This window comes from Hyperolius riggenbachi, chromosome 6 (assembly GCF_040937935.1).
Source record: "Hyperolius riggenbachi isolate aHypRig1 chromosome 6, aHypRig1.pri, whole genome shotgun sequence".
NCBI lineage: Eukaryota > Metazoa > Chordata > Amphibia > Anura > Hyperoliidae > Hyperolius > Hyperolius riggenbachi.
The window spans coordinates 45607349-45631316 of NC_090651.1; the positions used below are offsets into that span (position 1 = coordinate 45607349).

Here is a 23968-nt window from a genome sequence, read left to right on the forward strand (position 1 = left end):
TGAGGTAAGTGCCTGTTTTTAATCCTGGGAGGTGTGTGCGGGCGGCTCTTCCCGGCGCTGGCCACACTGGGGAGATCGCCTGCACCCCCTGGCCTCCACCTCCGGGGTGCCGCTGTGTGGGTTCCAGGCGGTGAGAGTGCCTGGGACCCCCGCGGCCCCCCAGTTGTATGGGGGCAATGGGAAGCCTCCTCGTGGCGCCCCTGGATAGTGCTGTATAGCATGAACTAATTCCCGCAGGGCGATTGTTTTGCGGTTTTTGGTTTTGACCCTGCATATTTAGGCATGCGAAAGCAAATGCTTATTTGCATGAGCAATTTCTCGTGATTAGCCAATAGGCCAAATTTGCAAAGCCAGATTTGTCAGGTTCACTTGGTTGATGCACACATGCTTTTTCTCTGATTATAGTTAGCATTGCATTTCTTTCTTCTGAGGGCAGGTAGTGAGTGGCTTGTTTTAGGAGGTGAGAGCCCTGGAGCAGGCTATTTGCGCCTGTCCGCCCATTATGTGTCGCGCCCAGGTTATGCGCATATAGCAGAACGCAATGGACGTTGAGGTAAGTGCCTGTTTTTAATCCTGGGAGGTGTGTGCGGGCGGCTCTTCCCGGCGCTGGCCACACTGGGGAGATCGCCTGCACCCCCTGGCCTCCACCTCCGGGGTGCCGCTGTGTGGGTTCCAGGCGGTGAGAGTGCCTGGGACCCCCGCGGCCCCCCAGTTGTATGGGGGCAATGGGAAGCCTCCTCGTGGCGCCCCTGGATAGTGCTGTATAGCATGAACTAATTCCCGCAGGGCGATTGTTTTGCGGTTTTTGGTTTTGACCCTGCATATTTAGGCATGCGAAAGCAAATGCTTATTTGCATGAGCAATTTCTCGTGATTAGCCAATAGGCCAAATTTGCAAAGCCAGATTTGTCAGGTTCACTTGGTTGATGCACACATGCTTTTTCTCTGATTATAGTTAGCATTGCATTTCTTTCTTCTGAGGGCAGGTAGTGAGTGGCTTGTTTTAGGAGGTGAGAGCCCTGGAGCAGGCTATTTGCGCCTGTCCGCCCATTATGTGTCGCGCCCAGGTTATGCGCATATAGCAGAACGCAATGGACGTTGAGGTAAGTGCCTGTTTTTAATCCTGGGAGGTGTGTGCGGGCGGCTCTTCCCGGCGCTGGCCACACTGGGGAGATCGCCTGCACCCCCTGGCCTCCACCTCCGGGGTGCCGCTGTGTGGGTTCCAGGCGGTGAGAGTGCCTGGGACCCCCGCGGCCCCCCAGTTGTATGGGGGCAATGGGAAGCCTCCTCGTGGCGCCCCTGGATAGTGCTGTATAGCATGAACTAATTCCCGCAGGGCGATTGTTTTGCGGTTTTTGGTTTTGACCCTGCATATTTAGGCATGCGAAAGCAAATGCTTATTTGCATGAGCAATTTCTCGTGATTAGCCAATAGGCCAAATTTGCAAAGCCAGATTTGTCAGGTTCACTTGGTTGATGCACACATGCTTTTTCTCTGATTATAGTTAGCATTGCATTTCTTTCTTCTGAGGGCAGGTAGTGAGTGGCTTGTTTTAGGAGGTGAGAGCCCTGGAGCAGGCTATTTGCGCCTGTCCGCCCATTATGTGTCGCGCCCAGGTTATGCGCATATAGCAGAACGCAATGGACGTTGAGGTAAGTGCCTGTTTTTAATCCTGGGAGGTGTGTGCGGGCGGCTCTTCCCGGCGCTGGCCACACTGGGGAGATCGCCTGCACCCCCTGGCCTCCACCTCCGGGGTGCCGCTGTGTGGGTTCCAGGCGGTGAGAGTGCCTGGGACCCCCGCGGCCCCCCAGTTGTATGGGGGCAATGGGAAGCCTCCTCGTGGCGCCCCTGGATAGTGCTGTATAGCATGAACTAATTCCCGCAGGGCGATTGTTTTGCGGTTTTTGGTTTTGACCCTGCATATTTAGGCATGCGAAAGCAAATGCTTATTTGCATGAGCAATTTCTCGTGATTAGCCAATAGGCCAAATTTGCAAAGCCAGATTTGTCAGGTTCACTTGGTTGATGCACACATGCTTTTTCTCTGATTATAGTTAGCATTGCATTTCTTTCTTCTGAGGGCAGGTAGTGAGTGGCTTGTTTTAGGAGGTGAGAGCCCTGGAGCAGGCTATTTGCGCCTGTCCGCCCATTATGTGTCGCGCCCAGGTTATGCGCATATAGCAGAACGCAATGGACGTTGAGGTAAGTGCCTGTTTTTAATCCTGGGAGGTGTGTGCGGGCGGCTCTTCCCGGCGCTGGCCACACTGGGGAGATCGCCTGCACCCCCTGGCCTCCACCTCCGGGGTGCCGCTGTGTGGGTTCCAGGCGGTGAGAGTGCCTGGGACCCCCGCGGCCCCCCAGTTGTATGGGGGCAATGGGAAGCCTCCTCGTGGCGCCCCTGGATAGTGCTGTATAGCATGAACTAATTCCCGCAGGGCGATTGTTTTGCGGTTTTTGGTTTTGACCCTGCATATTTAGGCATGCGAAAGCAAATGCTTATTTGCATGAGCAATTTCTCGTGATTAGCCAATAGGCCAAATTTGCAAAGCCAGATTTGTCAGGTTCACTTGGTTGATGCACACATGCTTTTTCTCTGATTATAGTTAGCATTGCATTTCTTTCTTCTGAGGGCAGGTAGTGAGTGGCTTGTTTTAGGAGGTGAGAGCCCTGGAGCAGGCTATTTGCGCCTGTCCGCCCATTATGTGTCGCGCCCAGGTTATGCGCATATAGCAGAACGCAATGGACGTTGAGGTAAGTGCCTGTTTTTAATCCTGGGAGGTGTGTGCGGGCGGCTCTTCCCGGCGCTGGCCACACTGGGGAGATCGCCTGCACCCCCTGGCCTCCACCTCCGGGGTGCCGCTGTGTGGGTTCCAGGCGGTGAGAGTGCCTGGGACCCCCGCGGCCCCCCAGTTGTATGGGGGCAATGGGAAGCCTCCTCGTGGCGCCCCTGGATAGTGCTGTATAGCATGAACTAATTCCCGCAGGGCGATTGTTTTGCGGTTTTTGGTTTTGACCCTGCATATTTAGGCATGCGAAAGCAAATGCTTATTTGCATGAGCAATTTCTCGTGATTAGCCAATAGGCCAAATTTGCAAAGCCAGATTTGTCAGGTTCACTTGGTTGATGCACACATGCTTTTTCTCTGATTATAGTTAGCATTGCATTTCTTTCTTCTGAGGGCAGGTAGTGAGTGGCTTGTTTTAGGAGGTGAGAGCCCTGGAGCAGGCTATTTGCGCCTGTCCGCCCATTATGTGTCGCGCCCAGGTTATGCGCATATAGCAGAACGCAATGGACGTTGAGGTAAGTGCCTGTTTTTAATCCTGGGAGGTGTGTGCGGGCGGCTCTTCCCGGCGCTGGCCACACTGGGGAGATCGCCTGCACCCCCTGGCCTCCACCTCCGGGGTGCCGCTGTGTGGGTTCCAGGCGGTGAGAGTGCCTGGGACCCCCGCGGCCCCCCAGTTGTATGGGGGCAATGGGAAGCCTCCTCGTGGCGCCCCTGGATAGTGCTGTATAGCATGAACTAATTCCCGCAGGGCGATTGTTTTGCGGTTTTTGGTTTTGACCCTGCATATTTAGGCATGCGAAAGCAAATGCTTATTTGCATGAGCAATTTCTCGTGATTAGCCAATAGGCCAAATTTGCAAAGCCAGATTTGTCAGGTTCACTTGGTTGATGCACACATGCTTTTTCTCTGATTATAGTTAGCATTGCATTTCTTTCTTCTGAGGGCAGGTAGTGAGTGGCTTGTTTTAGGAGGTGAGAGCCCTGGAGCAGGCTATTTGCGCCTGTCCGCCCATTATGTGTCGCGCCCAGGTTATGCGCATATAGCAGAACGCAATGGACGTTGAGGTAAGTGCCTGTTTTTAATCCTGGGAGGTGTGTGCGGGCGGCTCTTCCCGGCGCTGGCCACACTGGGGAGATCGCCTGCACCCCCTGGCCTCCACCTCCGGGGTGCCGCTGTGTGGGTTCCAGGCGGTGAGAGTGCCTGGGACCCCCGCGGCCCCCCAGTTGTATGGGGGCAATGGGAAGCCTCCTCGTGGCGCCCCTGGATAGTGCTGTATAGCATGAACTAATTCCCGCAGGGCGATTGTTTTGCGGTTTTTGGTTTTGACCCTGCATATTTAGGCATGCGAAAGCAAATGCTTATTTGCATGAGCAATTTCTCGTGATTAGCCAATAGGCCAAATTTGCAAAGCCAGATTTGTCAGGTTCACTTGGTTGATGCACACATGCTTTTTCTCTGATTATAGTTAGCATTGCATTTCTTTCTTCTGAGGGCAGGTAGTGAGTGGCTTGTTTTAGGAGGTGAGAGCCCTGGAGCAGGCTATTTGCGCCTGTCCGCCCATTATGTGTCGCGCCCAGGTTATGCGCATATAGCAGAACGCAATGGACGTTGAGGTAAGTGCCTGTTTTTAATCCTGGGAGGTGTGTGCGGGCGGCTCTTCCCGGCGCTGGCCACACTGGGGAGATCGCCTGCACCCCCTGGCCTCCACCTCCGGGGTGCCGCTGTGTGGGTTCCAGGCGGTGAGAGTGCCTGGGACCCCCGCGGCCCCCCAGTTGTATGGGGGCAATGGGAAGCCTCCTCGTGGCGCCCCTGGATAGTGCTGTATAGCATGAACTAATTCCCGCAGGGCGATTGTTTTGCGGTTTTTGGTTTTGACCCTGCATATTTAGGCATGCGAAAGCAAATGCTTATTTGCATGAGCAATTTCTCGTGATTAGCCAATAGGCCAAATTTGCAAAGCCAGATTTGTCAGGTTCACTTGGTTGATGCACACATGCTTTTTCTCTGATTATAGTTAGCATTGCATTTCTTTCTTCTGAGGGCAGGTAGTGAGTGGCTTGTTTTAGGAGGTGAGAGCCCTGGAGCAGGCTATTTGCGCCTGTCCGCCCATTATGTGTCGCGCCCAGGTTATGCGCATATAGCAGAACGCAATGGACGTTGAGGTAAGTGCCTGTTTTTAATCCTGGGAGGTGTGTGCGGGCGGCTCTTCCCGGCGCTGGCCACACTGGGGAGATCGCCTGCACCCCCTGGCCTCCACCTCCGGGGTGCCGCTGTGTGGGTTCCAGGCGGTGAGAGTGCCTGGGACCCCCGCGGCCCCCCAGTTGTATGGGGGCAATGGGAAGCCTCCTCGTGGCGCCCCTGGATAGTGCTGTATAGCATGAACTAATTCCCGCAGGGCGATTGTTTTGCGGTTTTTGGTTTTGACCCTGCATATTTAGGCATGCGAAAGCAAATGCTTATTTGCATGAGCAATTTCTCGTGATTAGCCAATAGGCCAAATTTGCAAAGCCAGATTTGTCAGGTTCACTTGGTTGATGCACACATGCTTTTTCTCTGATTATAGTTAGCATTGCATTTCTTTCTTCTGAGGGCAGGTAGTGAGTGGCTTGTTTTAGGAGGTGAGAGCCCTGGAGCAGGCTATTTGCGCCTGTCCGCCCATTATGTGTCGCGCCCAGGTTATGCGCATATAGCAGAACGCAATGGACGTTGAGGTAAGTGCCTGTTTTTAATCCTGGGAGGTGTGTGCGGGCGGCTCTTCCCGGCGCTGGCCACACTGGGGAGATCGCCTGCACCCCCTGGCCTCCACCTCCGGGGTGCCGCTGTGTGGGTTCCAGGCGGTGAGAGTGCCTGGGACCCCCGCGGCCCCCCAGTTGTATGGGGGCAATGGGAAGCCTCCTCGTGGCGCCCCTGGATAGTGCTGTATAGCATGAACTAATTCCCGCAGGGCGATTGTTTTGCGGTTTTTGGTTTTGACCCTGCATATTTAGGCATGCGAAAGCAAATGCTTATTTGCATGAGCAATTTCTCGTGATTAGCCAATAGGCCAAATTTGCAAAGCCAGATTTGTCAGGTTCACTTGGTTGATGCACACATGCTTTTTCTCTGATTATAGTTAGCATTGCATTTCTTTCTTCTGAGGGCAGGTAGTGAGTGGCTTGTTTTAGGAGGTGAGAGCCCTGGAGCAGGCTATTTGCGCCTGTCCGCCCATTATGTGTCGCGCCCAGGTTATGCGCATATAGCAGAACGCAATGGACGTTGAGGTAAGTGCCTGTTTTTAATCCTGGGAGGTGTGTGCGGGCGGCTCTTCCCGGCGCTGGCCACACTGGGGAGATCGCCTGCACCCCCTGGCCTCCACCTCCGGGGTGCCGCTGTGTGGGTTCCAGGCGGTGAGAGTGCCTGGGACCCCCGCGGCCCCCCAGTTGTATGGGGGCAATGGGAAGCCTCCTCGTGGCGCCCCTGGATAGTGCTGTATAGCATGAACTAATTCCCGCAGGGCGATTGTTTTGCGGTTTTTGGTTTTGACCCTGCATATTTAGGCATGCGAAAGCAAATGCTTATTTGCATGAGCAATTTCTCGTGATTAGCCAATAGGCCAAATTTGCAAAGCCAGATTTGTCAGGTTCACTTGGTTGATGCACACATGCTTTTTCTCTGATTATAGTTAGCATTGCATTTCTTTCTTCTGAGGGCAGGTAGTGAGTGGCTTGTTTTAGGAGGTGAGAGCCCTGGAGCAGGCTATTTGCGCCTGTCCGCCCATTATGTGTCGCGCCCAGGTTATGCGCATATAGCAGAACGCAATGGACGTTGAGGTAAGTGCCTGTTTTTAATCCTGGGAGGTGTGTGCGGGCGGCTCTTCCCGGCGCTGGCCACACTGGGGAGATCGCCTGCACCCCCTGGCCTCCACCTCCGGGGTGCCGCTGTGTGGGTTCCAGGCGGTGAGAGTGCCTGGGACCCCCGCGGCCCCCCAGTTGTATGGGGGCAATGGGAAGCCTCCTCGTGGCGCCCCTGGATAGTGCTGTATAGCATGAACTAATTCCCGCAGGGCGATTGTTTTGCGGTTTTTGGTTTTGACCCTGCATATTTAGGCATGCGAAAGCAAATGCTTATTTGCATGAGCAATTTCTCGTGATTAGCCAATAGGCCAAATTTGCAAAGCCAGATTTGTCAGGTTCACTTGGTTGATGCACACATGCTTTTTCTCTGATTATAGTTAGCATTGCATTTCTTTCTTCTGAGGGCAGGTAGTGAGTGGCTTGTTTTAGGAGGTGAGAGCCCTGGAGCAGGCTATTTGCGCCTGTCCGCCCATTATGTGTCGCGCCCAGGTTATGCGCATATAGCAGAACGCAATGGACGTTGAGGTAAGTGCCTGTTTTTAATCCTGGGAGGTGTGTGCGGGCGGCTCTTCCCGGCGCTGGCCACACTGGGGAGATCGCCTGCACCCCCTGGCCTCCACCTCCGGGGTGCCGCTGTGTGGGTTCCAGGCGGTGAGAGTGCCTGGGACCCCCGCGGCCCCCCAGTTGTATGGGGGCAATGGGAAGCCTCCTCGTGGCGCCCCTGGATAGTGCTGTATAGCATGAACTAATTCCCGCAGGGCGATTGTTTTGCGGTTTTTGGTTTTGACCCTGCATATTTAGGCATGCGAAAGCAAATGCTTATTTGCATGAGCAATTTCTCGTGATTAGCCAATAGGCCAAATTTGCAAAGCCAGATTTGTCAGGTTCACTTGGTTGATGCACACATGCTTTTTCTCTGATTATAGTTTGAAGACGTATTTGAAGACAGACACCATTCAATATGCAGACAGTTTGTTAGATTTTTGGTACTTCGGGTTTGCTAACAAAAGTTCAGATGAGCTTTCATCCTGTTTTGAGACAGCAAAACCTTATACCATAATTTAAAGAACTCCTTGGGTGAATACAAACGCATTTTACATTATCAATAACAGCAATAAACACCTGCGTCTAGTACTCACCACATCATCTGTACTGCACAGCTCATGGGTAACAAAAAGCCAGGAGCAGTTCTCCTTCTGCACTGTGGAGAGGTCAGGATTCTAAAGGGAAGACAGAATGTATGGGAATGAATAGGTCAAGGTAGAGAATACAAATAACATATGTATAAATGCAAGCCTGATCACCATTACACCACTGGAATCACAGATTAAAAAACTAAGAGAGCTGGAAAGAGAACCCGAGGTGGTTTGCTACTTATCTACGAAGAGGGATGCCTTTGGATCCTCCAGGAGCTCCCTATGTCCTCCTTCAGACAACCCCCTCTGCATGAGACCCTTTTAAAGTGGACCTGAACTCTTGTGCAGGACAGAAGGAAAACAGAGAAATGCACCCTGTATGTATTTAGAGAGTTTAGCCCGTCTAATCCCTGCTCATCTGTGTCTAAGCACAAGTGTAATTTGATCTCTCAGTTGTGTCAGCTCAGGAATCTCCTCTGCCAGGAGGAGTTGCTAATTTGTAGACACAGGATATTAACCCTATGTCTGCTTCCATGAAAATCAGGAAGTAGACACACTGTAGATTTATTGCAGGATTATTATCAGCTGTAACAAAGAAAGGTTTTTCTTTGAAGGTTATTATGCTGTTGCATATCTTTTCGAGCAGAGAGGAAGTTCTGAGTTCAGGTCCGCTTTAAAGGAAATTATAGTGACACTAAGGTAGCCAGCTTAAAGGATAACTGAAGTGAGAGGGATATGGAGGCTGCAATATTTATTTCCTTTTAAGCAATACCAGTTGCCTGGCTGTCCTGCTGATCCTCTGCCTCTAATACTTTTAGCCATAGACCCTGAACAAGCATATGCAGATCAGGTGTTTCTGAAATTCTTGTCCGGTCTGACAAGATTAGCTGCATGCTTGTTTCTGGTGTGATTCAGACACCACTGAAGCCAAAGAGATCAAAAGGACTGCCAGGCAACTGGTATTGTTTAAAAGGCAGTAAATATGGCAGCCTCCATATTCTTCTCACTTCAGTTGTCCTTTAACTTACCACCGTTAGTCTACTTTAGGGGACCCTGCAGGAAAGCACATAGGAAAACTCAGCTAACATGATTGGGTGGACAGCACCCTTTTGAACTGCTAGGTTTCCAATAGGTTGTTGTAAACTACGCCCACACTATTTGGCCAATCACAACGCTTTGTACTGTAAGAGGGTGCTGTGATTAGAGAACTGTTCCCTATGAGGTTTCCTGCTGGGTCCCCTAAACTAGACTAGTGTGTACTTACCTAGGGCTTCTTCCAGCCCTCTGTAGTCATCTTGGTCGCTCTGTTCCATTCAGCAGCTGTCCCCTCTGAAAGCTGCATGCGGGGCCCGGGCTGCCTTGATCCAGCTACTGTAGCTGGGATCACTCTGCTCTTGCGCAGTTTCTAAAAATTGCAACTGCCCATACACCAAACACTTCCGGCAATGTGAATGCAAATGATGAGGCAGGTGGCCTGGGGTCGCAATGGGCTTAGTTGGCCAGCTGTGAGAGAGGCACAGCTGCTGAAGGGATCAGAGCAGGACAACAGCAAGGGACCAGAACGACTACAGGGGGCTGGAGGAAGCCCCAGATAAGTTAAACTGGGTGCCTTAGTGTCACTGAAGTTCCCTTTTAAAGTTTTTGCTCCACATATCCGACAAGCACTTGTTGGATATGTTCCAGGCAGGGATGTGTAGTTGGAGCAATTTTGGGTACCTGGAGTTTAAAGTTTCAATAAACTGGGGAGTTCGATGATTTCTGTACCAACTCTATAGCCTTGGTAAGAATTAGACTAAGCAGTTAGAGCAATTTTGGGTACCTGGAATCGGAAGTTTCAAAAACTGAGGAGTCGGATGATTTTTGTACCAACCCCTGGCTGCCATGGCCGGATTTGGGACAAGGCCACAAAGGCCATGGCCCCGGGTACCAGGAAGCAAGGGGCGGGCAGTGGTCTGGCACACTAAAGCAGTTAAACTGCCAAACATGTAAACCCCGGCAGTCACAAACCCAGTCAGTGGTTGCCCTGCTTCCACAGGGGCGAGCAATGGAGCACAAGATGAGAGCACAGGACCAGGAAAACAAATGGGAAAGGGACAGCACACAAAATGGGTGGTGCACATGATGGGTTAAATTCGGGGGGCAGGGGTGGTGACAGTGGGCCTTGGGCAGTAAGATGTCCAAATTCAGTCCCGCTGGTTGCAGGGGTTCGCATGTGGCAACAGTGGGGGCCAAGAAGACGTGGGAAGCCTCTGAAGCATCCAGAGTCTTCCCTCTAAAGTATCTTATTTTTAATACCACCTCAGGTACACTTTGGGGTAAAGAAGAAATGTGCACCAATCCGGCAACAATAATTTACAACCGAGCACACCAGACTGGAGACAGTTTTCATTCCACACTATTAGAGGAGAGGGGAGCATTGACCACTCACAGCACACTGGGTTGGTGAGTGCTGCAGTCTCAACCTTATCTTGTATTTTTACACTTTAAAGGATACCCGAACTGACATGTGACATGATGAGGTAGTTCCTTTTTTTCTTTCTCTGCCTAAAAGAGTTAAATATCAGGTATGTATGTGGCTAACTCAGTCCTGACTCAGACAGGAAGTGACTACAGTGTGACCCTCACTGATAAGCAATTCCCCTTTTTAGCTCTTTCCTGATTTCAGAAGCCATTTTCTGCTAGAAAAGTGTCTTATAGTTGGAATTTCTTATCAATGAGGGTCACACTGTAGTCACTTCCTGTCTGAGTCAGGACTGAGTCAGCCACTTACATACCTGATATTTAACTCTTTCAGGCAGAGAAAGAAAAAAAAGGAACACAGCACAGTTATTTGTGTGCTAGGCACTGTACATACCCATGTCTATCTCATCATGTCACATGTCAGTTCAGGTATCCTTTAAAGCAAGGACACCAGAAGATTTGGGGCACCAATGGAGTTAGAATTGTGCTGCAAGGTGTGACCATAAGCCTCACAGTTTGAGGGCGTGGCCAAATAATGCAGGTTCACCTAGAGGTGTAACTGAAAATCAGTGGCAAACTTTCCTCCCTCTTATAAAACTTCAGACAAAGCCCCCCAACTCAAAGGGAAAATTAGGCTATCACTATGACACAAAAACACTATGACACAAACAGCCATATGAGGAAATAAGATAGATGGTGTACTGTCTGATTATAATTAAAGTGAACCGAGCACCTTTTTAGCACTCTGGACATTTCTATAGCACATGAAAAATGCATGCCAACAATCTGTTTCATTATTAAAATAAACTTTCATTTTACCTTGTATTTTACAATCAAAGTAGTTTTATTAGCCTGTTTCAGCAGCCTGACCATCCGCAGAGATCTCAGGAAGCGAATTGTTTTTATTGAGCTAATTACCCAGAGGTAAACAATTCCTTTTCATCAACAAAAGGGGGTGGGTAATTAGGACTGTTTGACACACGCAAAGAAACAGTCCTAATTACTCACCCCCTTTGTTGATGAAAAGGCAATGTTTACCTTTTGGTAATTAGCTCAATAAAACAATTAGCTTCCTGAGATATCTGCGGACTGTCAGGCAACGACGGGTCCGTCGTTACCTCCCGCTGGGTGGGCGTGCCAACGACAGTCCGGCGTGTGTACGCACTGTCGGCGGACTGATACGGCTGTTTCTGAGCGATCCGCCGGGTGGATCGCTCTGAAACAGCCGTATCAGTCCGCCGACAGTGCGTACACACGCCGGACTGTCGTTGGCACGCCCACCCAGCGGGAGGTAACAACGGACCCGTCGTTGCCTCCAGTCCGGCGTGTGTACGGACCTTAATAAAACTACTTTGATTGTAAAATACAAGGTAAAATGAAGTAGACATATCCCCCAAACAAGAGGATGCCTGGCTACGGAAAAGAAAAAAAAAAGGAAAAATGCAACAAAATCAGGCACAGAATCCAACAAAAAAAATAATTGGGTCAGCAAGTCCCCCCCCCAAAAAGGTAACAGAATAAAACAGAGTGTCCTCTCAATTATCATAATTAGACCAGGAGCCGCTGCAAATAATATAACTAAGCAGCGTGTCCTCATAAATAACATAATTAGGCAGCATATCCTTCTAAACATTGACTAATTTATAAAAATGTTCACAGATGCAGTAGAAGTCTGGTAATTTACAAAAGCCCATTGCTGGTAACAGCAGAAGAGCGTGAGTTGTCTGTGTTGTTACATGCTGCTCTGTGCAGAAACAGCATTACAATAGTAAGAGGCATCCTGTTTTGTTCTCTCTGCTAGCTGCATGGGGAGTAGAATGCTGGACTCGCCGGAAAAAGCCTGTGGGTCCAATCAGATACGATCACAGGGTTCTTACAGGAGACAGGGGCTCTTTCTATTGGCGCCCTGCTCCTGTCAATCATAGCTCACAAAAGCTTCTACTTCAGAGTCACGGCTCCCAGCCCAGTCTCGCACAGAAACCACTCTGATTTCACCACATCAAACCTGACGGTAATTTTCCTGTGCTTTACTGCATGTTGTAACTTTTATGAATTGACATTTACTGACATGTGTTGTCAAACAAGTGGGTAACTGACCACACTGCTCGGGAATATCAGCTTTTCATGAGGTAACCGCTTTTATGAATTGACACTTTCCTAAGTGCTCGGTAAAATCAGCTGTTTTCTGACATTCTGAATGTGGTAATGGTTGATGAATCGACCCCATTGCAGGATAGAATTAAGCCTGCTGGAATAAAGGTTAAGGACCTGTAACAGGACTCTCACCTCATCAATGATGATGATTCTGCCAGAGCAGGAGCTGGTGGTGAAATAACAGTCCTGGAGGTTGATATGTCTTACTGTCTCTTCAATATCTTTGTCAACACTGCCTTTCTTACTGAGGTCTGACTTTTGAGAAGCCTGGAGTTTCCAGTGGGAAAAAGATTCTATCTGCTGCTTTTCTGAACTTGCATTGATTTTTGTGCAAACTTGATTGCAGGGGCTATTGAACGGTTGGAGGTTTCTGGAAGAAGATTCTGTTTCCATGTTGCAGCAACTAGAGCAAGCTTAGGTGGGTCCTTTGTGTGTGAAGGCTAGGCAGATCAGTGAGAGCCTATTGGCTGTTTGTTGTCAGTTCGGAAGCAAAGGTCACGTCATATGGGTCTTTATAAAAAAAAAAAAAAAAAAAAAAAAAAAAGAGAGAGATTCAGATCTGGAAGCTCACCAAGTCTTCGCAATAACTAGATTGTATATGCCCTTTTGGCATGTGATTTCTTACCAGGACGAAAGTCCCAGAATTTTGTGGCATACTAAAGACAGCCCTTGAGTTTCATCAGGAACAAAGCTGGAAAATATCTCTTCTCTGGTTTTATAGCTCCAGGATCTCTGGATATAAAAGAACACCAAGATGATGAGGATCTCTGGATACAGAAGAACACCAGACTGTAGATGGTATCTGCATATAGATTATAGAAGACCAAGCTGAAGAGGGTCTCTACATATAGATTATAGAAGAACACCAGGCTGAAAAGAGTCTCTGCATATAGAAGATCACTAGGCTGAAGTTGGCCTTTGGGTATAGATGAACACCAAGCTGAGTGATAAGGATCTCTGGATGTAGATTAAAGAAGATCACTAGGCTGAAGAGGATCTTTGGGTGCAGATGAACACCAGGCTGATGAGGGCCTCTACATATAGATTATAGAAGAACACCAGGCTGATGAGGGCCTCTACATATAGATTATAGAAGAACACCAGGCTGAGGAGGGTCTCTGGATATAGAAGATTACCAGGCTGAGGAGGGTCTCTGGATATAGAAGATCACCAGGCTGAGGAGGGTCTCTGGATATAGAAGATCACCAGGCTGAGGAGGGTCTCTGGATATAGAAGATCACCAGGCTGAGGAGGGTCTCTGGATATAGAAGATCACTAGGCTGAAGAAGGTCTCTGGATATAGAAGATCACCAAGCTGAAGAGTATCTGTATATACAGAGAGTGCAGAATTATTAGGCAAGTGGTATTTTTGAGGAATAATTTTATTATAGAACAACAACCATGTTCTCAATGAACCCAAAAAACTCATTAATATCAAAAGCTGAATATTTTTGAAAGTAGTTTTTAGTTGTTTTTAGTTTTAGCTATTTTAGGGGGATATCTGTGTGTGCAGGTGACTATTACTGTGCATAATTATTAGGCAACTTAACAAAAAACAAATATATACCCATCTCAATTATTTATTTTTACCAGTGAAACCAAGTGAAACCAATATAACATCTCAACATTCACAAATATACATTTCTGTCATTCAAAAACAAAACACAAACAAATCAGTGACCAATGTAGCCACCTTTCTTTGCAAGGACATGCAAAAGCCTGCCATCCATGGATTCTGTCAGTGTTTTGATCTGTTCACCATCAACATTGCGTGCAGCAGCAAGCACAGCCTCCCAGACACTGTTCAGAGAGGTGTACTGTTTTCCCTCCTTGTAAATCTCACATTTTATGATGGACCACAGGTTCTCAATGGGGTTCAGATCAGGTGAAAAAGGAGGCCATGTCATTAGTTTTTCTTCTTTTATACCCTTTCTTGCCAGCCACGCTGTGGAGTACTTGGACGCGTGTGATGGAGCATTGTCCTGCATGAAAATCATGTTTTTCTTGAAGGATGCAGACTTCTTCCTGTACCACTGCTTGAAGAAGGTGTCTTCCAGAAACTGGCAGTAGGACTGGGAGTTAAGCTTGACTCCATTCTCAACCCGAAAAGGCCCCACAAGCTCATCTTTGATGATACCAGCCCAAACCAGTACTCCACCTCCACCTTGCTGGCGTCTTGAGTCGGACTGGAGCTCTCTGCCCTTTACCAATCCCGCCACGGGCCCATCCATCTGGCCCATTAAGACTCACTCTCATTTCATCAGTCCATAAAACCTCAGAAAAATCAGTCTTGAGATATTTCTTGGCCCAGTCTTGACATTATTATTATTGATTTATAAAGCGCCAACATATTCCGTGGCACTGTACAAAGTAAGAAACAAACATGGGGTACATAATACAGACAATGGTGTACACTAATATACAAGATACATAATTAGTGACAAAATACAACAAATTATACAGCATACAGAATACAAAATACAGAAGTGGTAATGACAGTGATAAAAATAACATGATGAATAAAATGTATAATGATTTCCAAGACACAAAAGGGGGAGAGAGCCCTGCCCTTGCGAGCTTACAATCTAAAGGGAATGGGGGAAATAAAAGGAGGGGTAGTATACGATAAAATATATAAAGGCAGTGTGTTTTAGGATACCTAGTAGGAGTGCAATTTGGTCTTAGGACAGAGGGAAGTGGCTTAAAGAGAATCTGTATTGTTAAAATCGCACAAAAGTAAACATACCAGTGCGTTAGGGGACATCTATTACCCTCTGTCACAATTTCGCCGCTCCCCGCCGCATTAAAAGTGGTTAAAAACAGTTTTAAAAAGTTTTTGTTTATAAACAAACAAAATGGCCACCAAAACAGGAAGTAGGTTGATGTACAGTATGTCCACACATACAAAATACATCCATACACAAGCAGGCTGTATACAGCCTTCCTTTTGAATCTCAAGAGATCATTTGTGTGTTTCTTTCCCCCTTCTGCTCTCATGCTCTGAAGTTTCAGGCTGCTCTTTTCTTCCTGCAAACAGCTTTGCCCTTGTCTGAATTTCCTCAGTATGTGAAAGCCCAGCCAGCTCAGAGGACACTTTATCCAGCTTGTAAAAGATACGAGAGCAGAAAGAAGCTGCACTAATCTAAATATCACACAGGCAGGGGGAGTTCATAGCAGAACCACAACACTGAAGAACTTGGCAGCCTTCCAGACACTGGCCGACAAGTCTGACAGGGGAAAGATACATTGATTTATTACAGAGACTGTGATAGCAGAAAGTGTTGCAGTAAGCCAGAACACATTAGAATAGCTTTTGGAACTTGTAGGATGATAAAAAACAGGATGCAATTTTTGTTACGGAGTCTCTTTAAGGTAGCGCATATGCTTGTCTGAACAAATGAGTTTTTAGAGAGCGTTTAAAAGTAACAAAGGTTGGCGAGTGACGGATGTGTTGTGGGAGGGGATTCCAGAGAAGGGGTGAAGCGCGTGCAAAGTCTTGTAAGCGTGAATGTGAGGAGGTGATTCTAGAGGAGGACAACAGTAGATCGTGTGCAGATTTGAGATTGCGATTGGGTTTGTATCTGGAAATTAGTGAGGATATGTACCGGGAAGAGAGATTGTGGAGAGCTTTGTAGATTAGGGGTAGGAGTTTGAACTGGATCCTCTGGTTAATTGGCAGCCAGTGACGAGCTTGACAGAGAGGGTCAGCCGAGGAAGATCGAGAAGAAAGATGAATGAGATGAGCAGCTGAGTTCAGTACCGACTGGAGCGGGGCCAGTTTGTTAGAAGGTAGTCCACAAAGTAGTACGTTGCAGTAGTCCAGACGAGAAATTATAAGAGCATGTATTAACATTTTGGTTGTGTCTTGAGTGAGAAAGGGACGGATGCGAGATATATTTTTGAGTTGGAGATGGCAGGAGCTGGTTATGGAGTTAAGATGAGGAATAAAAGAGAGAGAAGAGTTGAATATTACCCCCAAGCACCGTGCTTTGGGAACTGAAGTTATGGGAGTGTTATTAACATTTATAGTTACTTCAGGCAGAGAGGTGGCCAGAGACGGCGGAAAAATTATTAGTTCCGTTTTACTCATATTAAGTTTTAGGAAGAGAGAGGACATGAAGGAGGATATAGCAGACAAGCAGTCAGGAACACATTTGAGGAGGGAGTTAAGGTCTGGGTCCGAGAGGTACAGTTGTGTATCGTCTGCATACAGGTGGTATTTAAACCCGAATGAGTTGATCAAGTCCCCAAGACCGTGCATGTAGATGGAAAAGAGGAGGGGACCAAGGACAGAGCCTTGAGGAACCCCGACAGACAAAGCATGAGGAGAAGAGATCTGATCTGAGTAGGAGACTGTGAAGGACCTTCCAGAGAGGTAGGAAGATAACCATGTGAGAGCAAGGCCCTTTATTCCTACATTTTAAAGTATTTGTAAGAGTAAGGTGTGGTTGACTGTATCGAATGCTGATGACAGATCAAGAAGGATGAGTATGGAAAATTGACCTTTGGATGAGGATCAAACAATCCGAAACAGTCTGTGTGCATGTTGGATTATTATGGCTCTGTACAAATTAACAAGCTGACACATCATTGCATTCCAGCGGTTCTGGAGGTGTGTTTAGCTTCTAAGGGTACAATGGTTAATTTGCATTTATTCAGCAGTGATGCCTTGGGAGACCTCTCAAGCTCACTCCAACCTGAATTATCGCAAATTCTTTCTGTTTTAAGAAAGCAAACTTTTGTTTTTTTGATTTAGCTGTAAGAAGGTCATTGGCCACTTTGGTAAGGGCCGTTTCCGTGGAGTGGTTGGAGCGAAAGCCAGACTGGAACTGATCAAAAGGGAGTTAGCTGATAAATAATGGCTTAATTCTGCATGTATGTGGCGTTCAATTAGTTTGGATGCAAATGGGAGAAGTGAGACTGGGCGGTAGTTGTCGAGTGTGGTAGGATCTAGAGATGGTTTTTTAAAAAGTGGTGTCACAACAGCCTTTTTGAGTGGCGACGGAAAGATGCCAGTGGAGAGGGACAGGTTAAATAGCAATATTAGTGCAGGCATGAGAGATGAGGATAGCTGCGGAATGAAATGGGAGGGAATAGGATCCAAAGAACAAGTGGTTAGATTAGCTTTGGATATTATAGAGGAGAGAGAATGTTTAGAGAGTGTAGAGAAGGTAGTTAGAGAGCAGTCAATGAGAGGTGTGGAGGTGGGATTTGAGGGCTGCGTGGAGAATTCACTTCTGATTCTGTCAATTTTATCAGTGAAGTATGTTGCAAATTCTTCAGCTGATAAGCAAGATGAAGGAGGAGGAGGAGGGGGATGGAGAACGGAGTTGAATGTGCTGAACAAGCGTTTTGGATTGTGTAAATGGGCAGATTTTAGGGAGGAAAAATAGGACTGTTTTGCCACAGAGAGTGCGTTTCTGAAGTTGTTCAAGGCTATTTTATACGAGATGAAGTCCTCATTTGTGTTACTTTTCCTCCAACGCCTTTTCGCTGCTCTAGAGCATCTTTTTAACTGTTTAGTGTCTTTGGTCATCCAGGGTTGGCGACTGACATGGTGAGGGAGGACATTGACGAGGGGGGGCGAAGTCATCCATGACTTTTGTAATGGAGCTGTTGTAGTGTATAGCAGCTGAGTCTGGGTCAGTGAAGGATTGTGTGAGGAGAGGTGCCAGGGCATCAGAGACGGATTGCATGTCTAGATTGCAATAGTTCCTGCGAATATGTGAGCGTGCTTGTGCCAGGGTGGTAGGAAAAGAGGAGGAGAGAGAGAAGCGAAGTAGGTTATGGTCAGAGAGTGGTAGTGGATCATTAGTAAAGTCAGTGACAGAGCAGAGACGAGTGAATATGAGGTCAAGCGTATGGCCATCAGTGTGGGTTGAGGTAGAGGACCACTGAGAGAATCCATAGGAGGAAGTGAGTGAAAGAAGTTTGTTGGAGACAGCATTCTTGGTGTCAATAGAAATGACACTTCAGCTTGTGTGTCTTGTTCAGTGGTGGTCGTCTTTCAGCCTTTCTTACCTTGGCCATGTCTCTGAGTATTGCACACCTTGTGCTTTTGGGCACTCCAGTGATGTTGCAGCTCTGAAATGTGGCCAAACTGGTGGCAAGTGGCATCTTGGCAGCTGCACGCTTGACTTTTCTCAGTTCATGGGCAGTTATTTTGCACCTTGGTTTTTCCACACGCTTCTTGCGACCCTGTTGACTATTTTGAATGAAACGCTTGATTGTTCGATGATCACGCTTCAGAAGCTTTGCAATTTTAAGAGTGCTGCATCCCTTTGCAAGATATCTCACTATTTTTGACTTTTCTGAGCCTGTCAAGTCCTTCTTTTGACCTATTTTGCCAAAGGAAAGGAAGTTGCCTAATAATTATGCACACCTGATATAGGGTGTTGATGTCATTAGACCACACCACTTCTCATTACAGAGATGCACATCACCTAATATGCTTAATTGGTAGTAGGCTTTTGAGCCTATACAGCTTGGAGTAAGACAACATGCATAAAGAGGATGATGTGGTCAAAATACTCATTTTGTTTAATAATTCTGCACTCCCTGTAGATTACAGAAGATCACCAGGCTGAAGAGGGTCTCTGGATATAGAAGATCACCAGGCTGAAGAAGGTCTCTGGATATAGAAGATAACCAGACTGAAGAGGGTCTCTGGATATAGAAGATAACCAGACTGAAGAGGGTCTCTGGATATAGAAGATAACCAGACTGAAGAGGGTCTCTGGATATAGAAGATCACCAGGCTGAGGAGGGTCTCCGGATATAGAAGATCACCAGGCTGAGGAGGGTCTCCGGATATAGAAGATCACCAGGCTGAGGAGGGTCTCCGGATATAGAAGATCACCAGGCTGAGGAGGGTCTCCGGATATAGAAGATCACCAGGCTGAGGAGGGTCTCCGGATATAGAAGATCACCAGGCTGAGGAGGGTCTCCGGATATAGAAGATCACCAGGCTGAGGAGGGTCTCCGGATATAGAAGATCACCAGGCTGAGGAGGGTCTCCGGATATAGAAGATCACCAGGCTGAGGAGGGTCTCCGGATATAGAAGATCACCAGGCTGAGGAGGGTCTCCGGATATAGAAGATCACCAGGCTGAGGAGGGTCTCCGGATATAGAAGATCACCAGGCTGAGGAGGGTCTCCGGATATAGAAGATCACCAGGCTGAGGAGGGTCTCCGGATATAGAAGATCACCAGGCTGAGGAGGGTCTCCGTATATAGAAGATCACCAGGCTGAGGAGGGTCTCCGTATATAGAAGATCACTAGGCTGAGGAAAGTCTCCGGATATAGAAGATCACCAGGCTGAGGAGGGTCTCTGGAAATAGAAGATCACCAGGCTGAGGAGGGTCTCCGGATATAGAAGATCACCAGGCTGAGGAGGGTCTCCGGATATAGAAGATCACCAGGCTGAGGAGGGTCTCTGGATATAGAAGATCACCAGGCTGAAGTGGGTCTCTGGAAAAAGAAGATCACCAGGCTGAGGAGGGTCTCTTAGTCACATAAATGAGTCACCAAGATTCACTAGTGTTGTCCGGATCATGAACGATTTGGATCTTTGATCCGAATCTATTTTGTGAGTCGAATCATCCGAATTATCAAAATGAGTGATTCGGATCGCAAAAGGGGCGGGGCCAGGAACGACACGCCACCTCTCCGCGGGCAGCGGCGTCCTGGAAGCAGAGCAGAGATGGATCGCTCTGTTGGAGGGGAGCCAGCCTTGCAGGGAGACAGGTAGATGAGAGAGAGGGGACATAGGTGCCACTGCCAGATATGTGTAGAGCACACATATTGGCTGAAATGTGCTGCTCACTATAGGCTGTCTGTTCCGTAGTTGTGCACAGTGAACAAATTGGAAGCTTTTGGCTCAGCTCAGCACAGCTCAGTAACTTTGCAGGCACTGTGATTGCAGCACAATATGATCCTCCTGCACTGCTCTAAACAGCTGCACTTCACTTCTGGGAATGCTTTCTTTCACTGTGTGACGTTTGCATTCTAAGTACACAGATGAGCATATAGGTGAAATACATGTAAAGCATATGATTGCAGCATGGGTATTGTGTGCAAACATTTCTGCTCTCTGCTCCTCCCTCCTCTGTCCACTCCCTGCCCTCTGTCCATCTTCTCACCTTCTATGTGTCCACCCCCCTCCCCTTCTCCTGTCCTGCTAGTCATTTCACCCCCGAATGCTTCAGTAGTAAAATGATCCGAGATTCGGATCAAAGATCCGGATCTTTTCAATGATCCGATTCGAATCATCCGAATCATTGAAAAGATCCGAACTTCCCATCTCTAAGTCTGATTCACATCAGTGTCCAATATTATATCTAGACTCTTACTCTTTTCTCTGATTAGCATGCCTGTTGCCTGGAAGCCGCCATGTTGTGTACGGTGTGCGAAGCAAGACAAACGTCACCCACCGCATCTCTCCGGGAGTCCAAACTTTTTCTTACACGATATTTACTCACAGCAAGCTCAGCGCATGTACAAGCCGTCTCCCTTTTTGTCTATTCCGCAGACCCACGAGTTTTATTTGCGCTCCTCTCCTAATGCACGCAACTATGGGAGCGGATTAGCCCAAAGTAAAAATGGCGACCACTGCACAGACTCCAGTCATGTGACCCATACAGACCCCCCCCCCCCTGAGTCATGTGACCCACGCACACCTCCTCGATCACGTTGCTCGTACACACTCCCTCCCTCAGGCTGCTACAACTCAGTCACAGACTGGACAGCGCTGTAGTTGGAGGTGAGTTTCGACTTCTATCTATAGGCGAATTACTGCTGCAATGTTACTCTGTACTTATATGTCTCATTTCTCCTGCACTGCCTTCTAGTTTAACCCATTGGCGCCTGTGTTTATGCATAGATCCAGATTGCTGCCCAGCAAGCATTGCCCGTGCAGAACATACTATGCCTGCCTAGCTATGCAATGCGTGACCTAACTGCTAAAACTAGCATGCAGCCACACCATCTTTTAGTTCTGCCTGTAAACTCATTGAGACCAGGGTCAGTGCTTGCATAGGGTTAAACAGGGCTATTGCCCAGGTCCCCAAGCTTTTTAGGGCCTCCACAAATCAAGTACTGTAGTTGTGTAAAAATGCATGCAGCAGTGTGTGATCGCAATGTGCTGCTGTCAGACCCGGTGTGCCGTCTGAAATGGCTATCCGTCCAAAATGCGTACATTTGAATTCGGCGCTGGTAGACTTGGGCGCAGGATACAGCTGTTATCTGTTATGGTCCTGCTTCTGCGCAAGTCCGGGCCGTGTTAATTACTATTCCCCCTCCAGGACGCCATGGATAGTGGGGGAATGAAATAATTCGGCTTCCAGGGATTGCTGGAGGCCGAATTATTGTGTTTTTTAAGCAACTTCGGCTCCGTCTTCTGACGGAGCCGACCTTCCTCGCTGAGCGCCGCTATAGACTGATTCCCATTACAGTCTATGGCTGCGCCCAAAGCTAGCAGCGCTGAAAAGCACTACTCCGTCCAAGATAGCTACATTCAGCACTGCGCATGTGCACATCCATTAGCGTTTCATAGGAGGGGGGGAGGGTCGTCCGAAATAACTACATCTTTCTCCCGTGGACACCGGAGCGACAGTTTGAACAGGATTTCGGAGAGTTTGGACGCCTGCTGGGGGAGCCCTCAGAGCTAGCACTTTAGCAGGGTAAGGAAAGATTCTATTTTTGTAAGGATATTATGTTGGTGATCCGATATCCCTCCTCTTCTCCTCCCTCCCGTTTGTCCCCATGCAGCGCTCTGCCCAAGATACTTTAATGTATTGTGTATAGCTGTATAAAGTGTATGTATGGCTGGTTTATATAAGTCTAGTGTATGTACTGCTGTGTGTATGTCTGTCACTCACTGCTGCTATCATGGCTGTGTACAGTATGTATGGTGTATGGATAGTGTATATAGCAGTGTATAGTGTATGTCTGTATGGCTGAGAGCTCTTGGTAGTCCGCTATCCCTCCTCTTCTCCTCCCTCCCGTTCGTCCCCATGCAGCGCGCTGCCCAAGTTCAAACTGTATTTTGAAAAAGTTAATCACTGTATTTACCAGGGCTGTGGAGTCGAAGTCGGGCAATTTTGGGTGCCTGGAGTCGGGAAAAAATGCACCGACTCCGACTCCTAATGAATTTGTAACTGTAATTAAAATAGAAAATATGATAAAATGTTCTATTTCTCAGATAATAGTCATTAAAAATAATGTATATATACATTATATATACAGTAATAGCTGTGCTTAGTCCACAAAAATGAAAAATAAACCTATCAAAATTACTTACTTGTGCTGCTTCAATAAAGCAGTCCCCGTATTTTTAAGGTCAGATATGCATATCTGATTGTGACTGTATATATGATGTGTACACAGGAATCTCGGTACTTATCCGTTAGCCGGGCGCATCCTCTAGGTGGCGACAAAACTCCACCAGAGTTACATCTTTCCCTACTATCCATGTCGGCCTGGAGGGGGAATAGTAATAAGCGCCACCTGCCGGATACACCCGGCTAACGGATAAGTACCGGAATCTCTTATATATGTTACAGCCAAAACCAGAAATCGGCCAATTCTAGAATTGGCCGGCCATTTCTAGAACTGGGCGATTTGACGTCAGCCGAAGTCCAAAATGCTGGGAATTTCTGACATTGGCCGGCCAGTTCTAGAAACGGCCGAAGTCAGTCGGCCAAAATCCAAAAGGCAGAAATCCCAGAACATCCCGGGTCCTGTCCAGCACCATGAATGGCACTCGGAACGTCCTCTCTGCTCCGAAATACACACAACAGCATAATAATCTTTTTAAAGAAAAGCATTTCTTAGTTACAGCTGATGCAAATCCTGCAATAAATCTGCAGCGTGTCTACATCCTGCTTTCTTGGGAGCAGACATATTGTTAACATCCTGTGCTTTTAAATTAGCTGCTCTGCTGTGGCAGTCAGGTGACGGAGGAGAAATCAAATTACAGTGGCGATTAGTCACAGATGAGGGGGGATGCACTTGCATGGTCGGGGGGGGGGGGGGGGCTTTGCATGGCTGGGGGGTCTTAGCTGTGCACTTTGCATGGTGGGGGGGGTGGCTTTGCATGGCTGGGGGGGTCTTTGCTGGGTGATTTGCATGGTGGGGGGCGGCTTTGCATGGCAGGGGGGTCTTTTGCTGGGTGCCTTTTAGGCTGGGGGTGCTTTGCTGGGCTGAGGGGGGGCTTTCCTGGAGGCTGCCAGCACTAGTACTCAGACCTCCGATCAGGGCGACCAGAGAGGTGGAGAGAGGCAGAGCAGCGCGCGCGCTACCCGTCCGGACCCATACACTTCAATGCGGAAATGTTCAATGATGTCACTTCTGCATTGAAGTGTATGCCTCCTGCGGGTCGTGTGAGCTGCTCTGTCTCTCTCTGCTTCCCCGGTCCGGTCGCCCTGATCTGAGGTCTAGAACGGCAGCGGGGAGGGGAGAGGAGAGCAGCTGGCGGGGGAGCGGTGACAGGAAGCTTCGGGACTTGGCCGGCCAAGGTAAGTCACAACGCGTTCTGGCCGGCCAAGGTAAGTCACAACGCGTTCTGGCCGGCCAAAGTCAAAAATTCCCAGGCATTTTGTA

At 48.1% G+C, this 23968-nt stretch overlaps 2 protein-coding genes across 3 annotated transcripts in view; one reads left to right on the forward strand and one right to left on the reverse strand.

The window, feature by feature from the left end:
* TYW3 (tRNA-yW synthesizing protein 3 homolog) overlaps nt 1-20926 on the reverse strand; it is a 41273-nt gene extending 20347 nt beyond the window's left edge. The window contains exons 1-4 of one of the 2 annotated variants that reach the window (XM_068239212.1): nt 20719-20820; nt 12992-13692; nt 12499-12876; nt 7756-7836 (exon numbers count right to left, since the gene is read on the reverse strand). In XM_068239212.1, coding sequence (XP_068095313.1) covers nt 7756-7836; nt 12499-12759 — 342 coding nt within the window. In that variant the 5' untranslated portion in view covers nt 12760-12876; nt 12992-13692; nt 20719-20820. Of the gene's footprint in view, nt 1-7755; nt 7837-12498; nt 13693-20718; nt 20821-20847 lie in introns of those variants that run through there. The other variant, XM_068239211.1, reaches the window with a different exon arrangement.
* Nucleotides 20927-21038: 112 nt separating this feature from the next.
* Nucleotides 21039-23968, forward strand: part of CRYZ (crystallin zeta) — a 51657-nt gene continuing 48727 nt past the window's right edge. The window contains exon 1 of the mRNA XM_068239209.1: nt 21039-21128. The gene's annotated coding sequence lies outside the window, so the exon portion shown is untranslated. The remainder of the gene's footprint in view (nt 21129-23968) is intronic.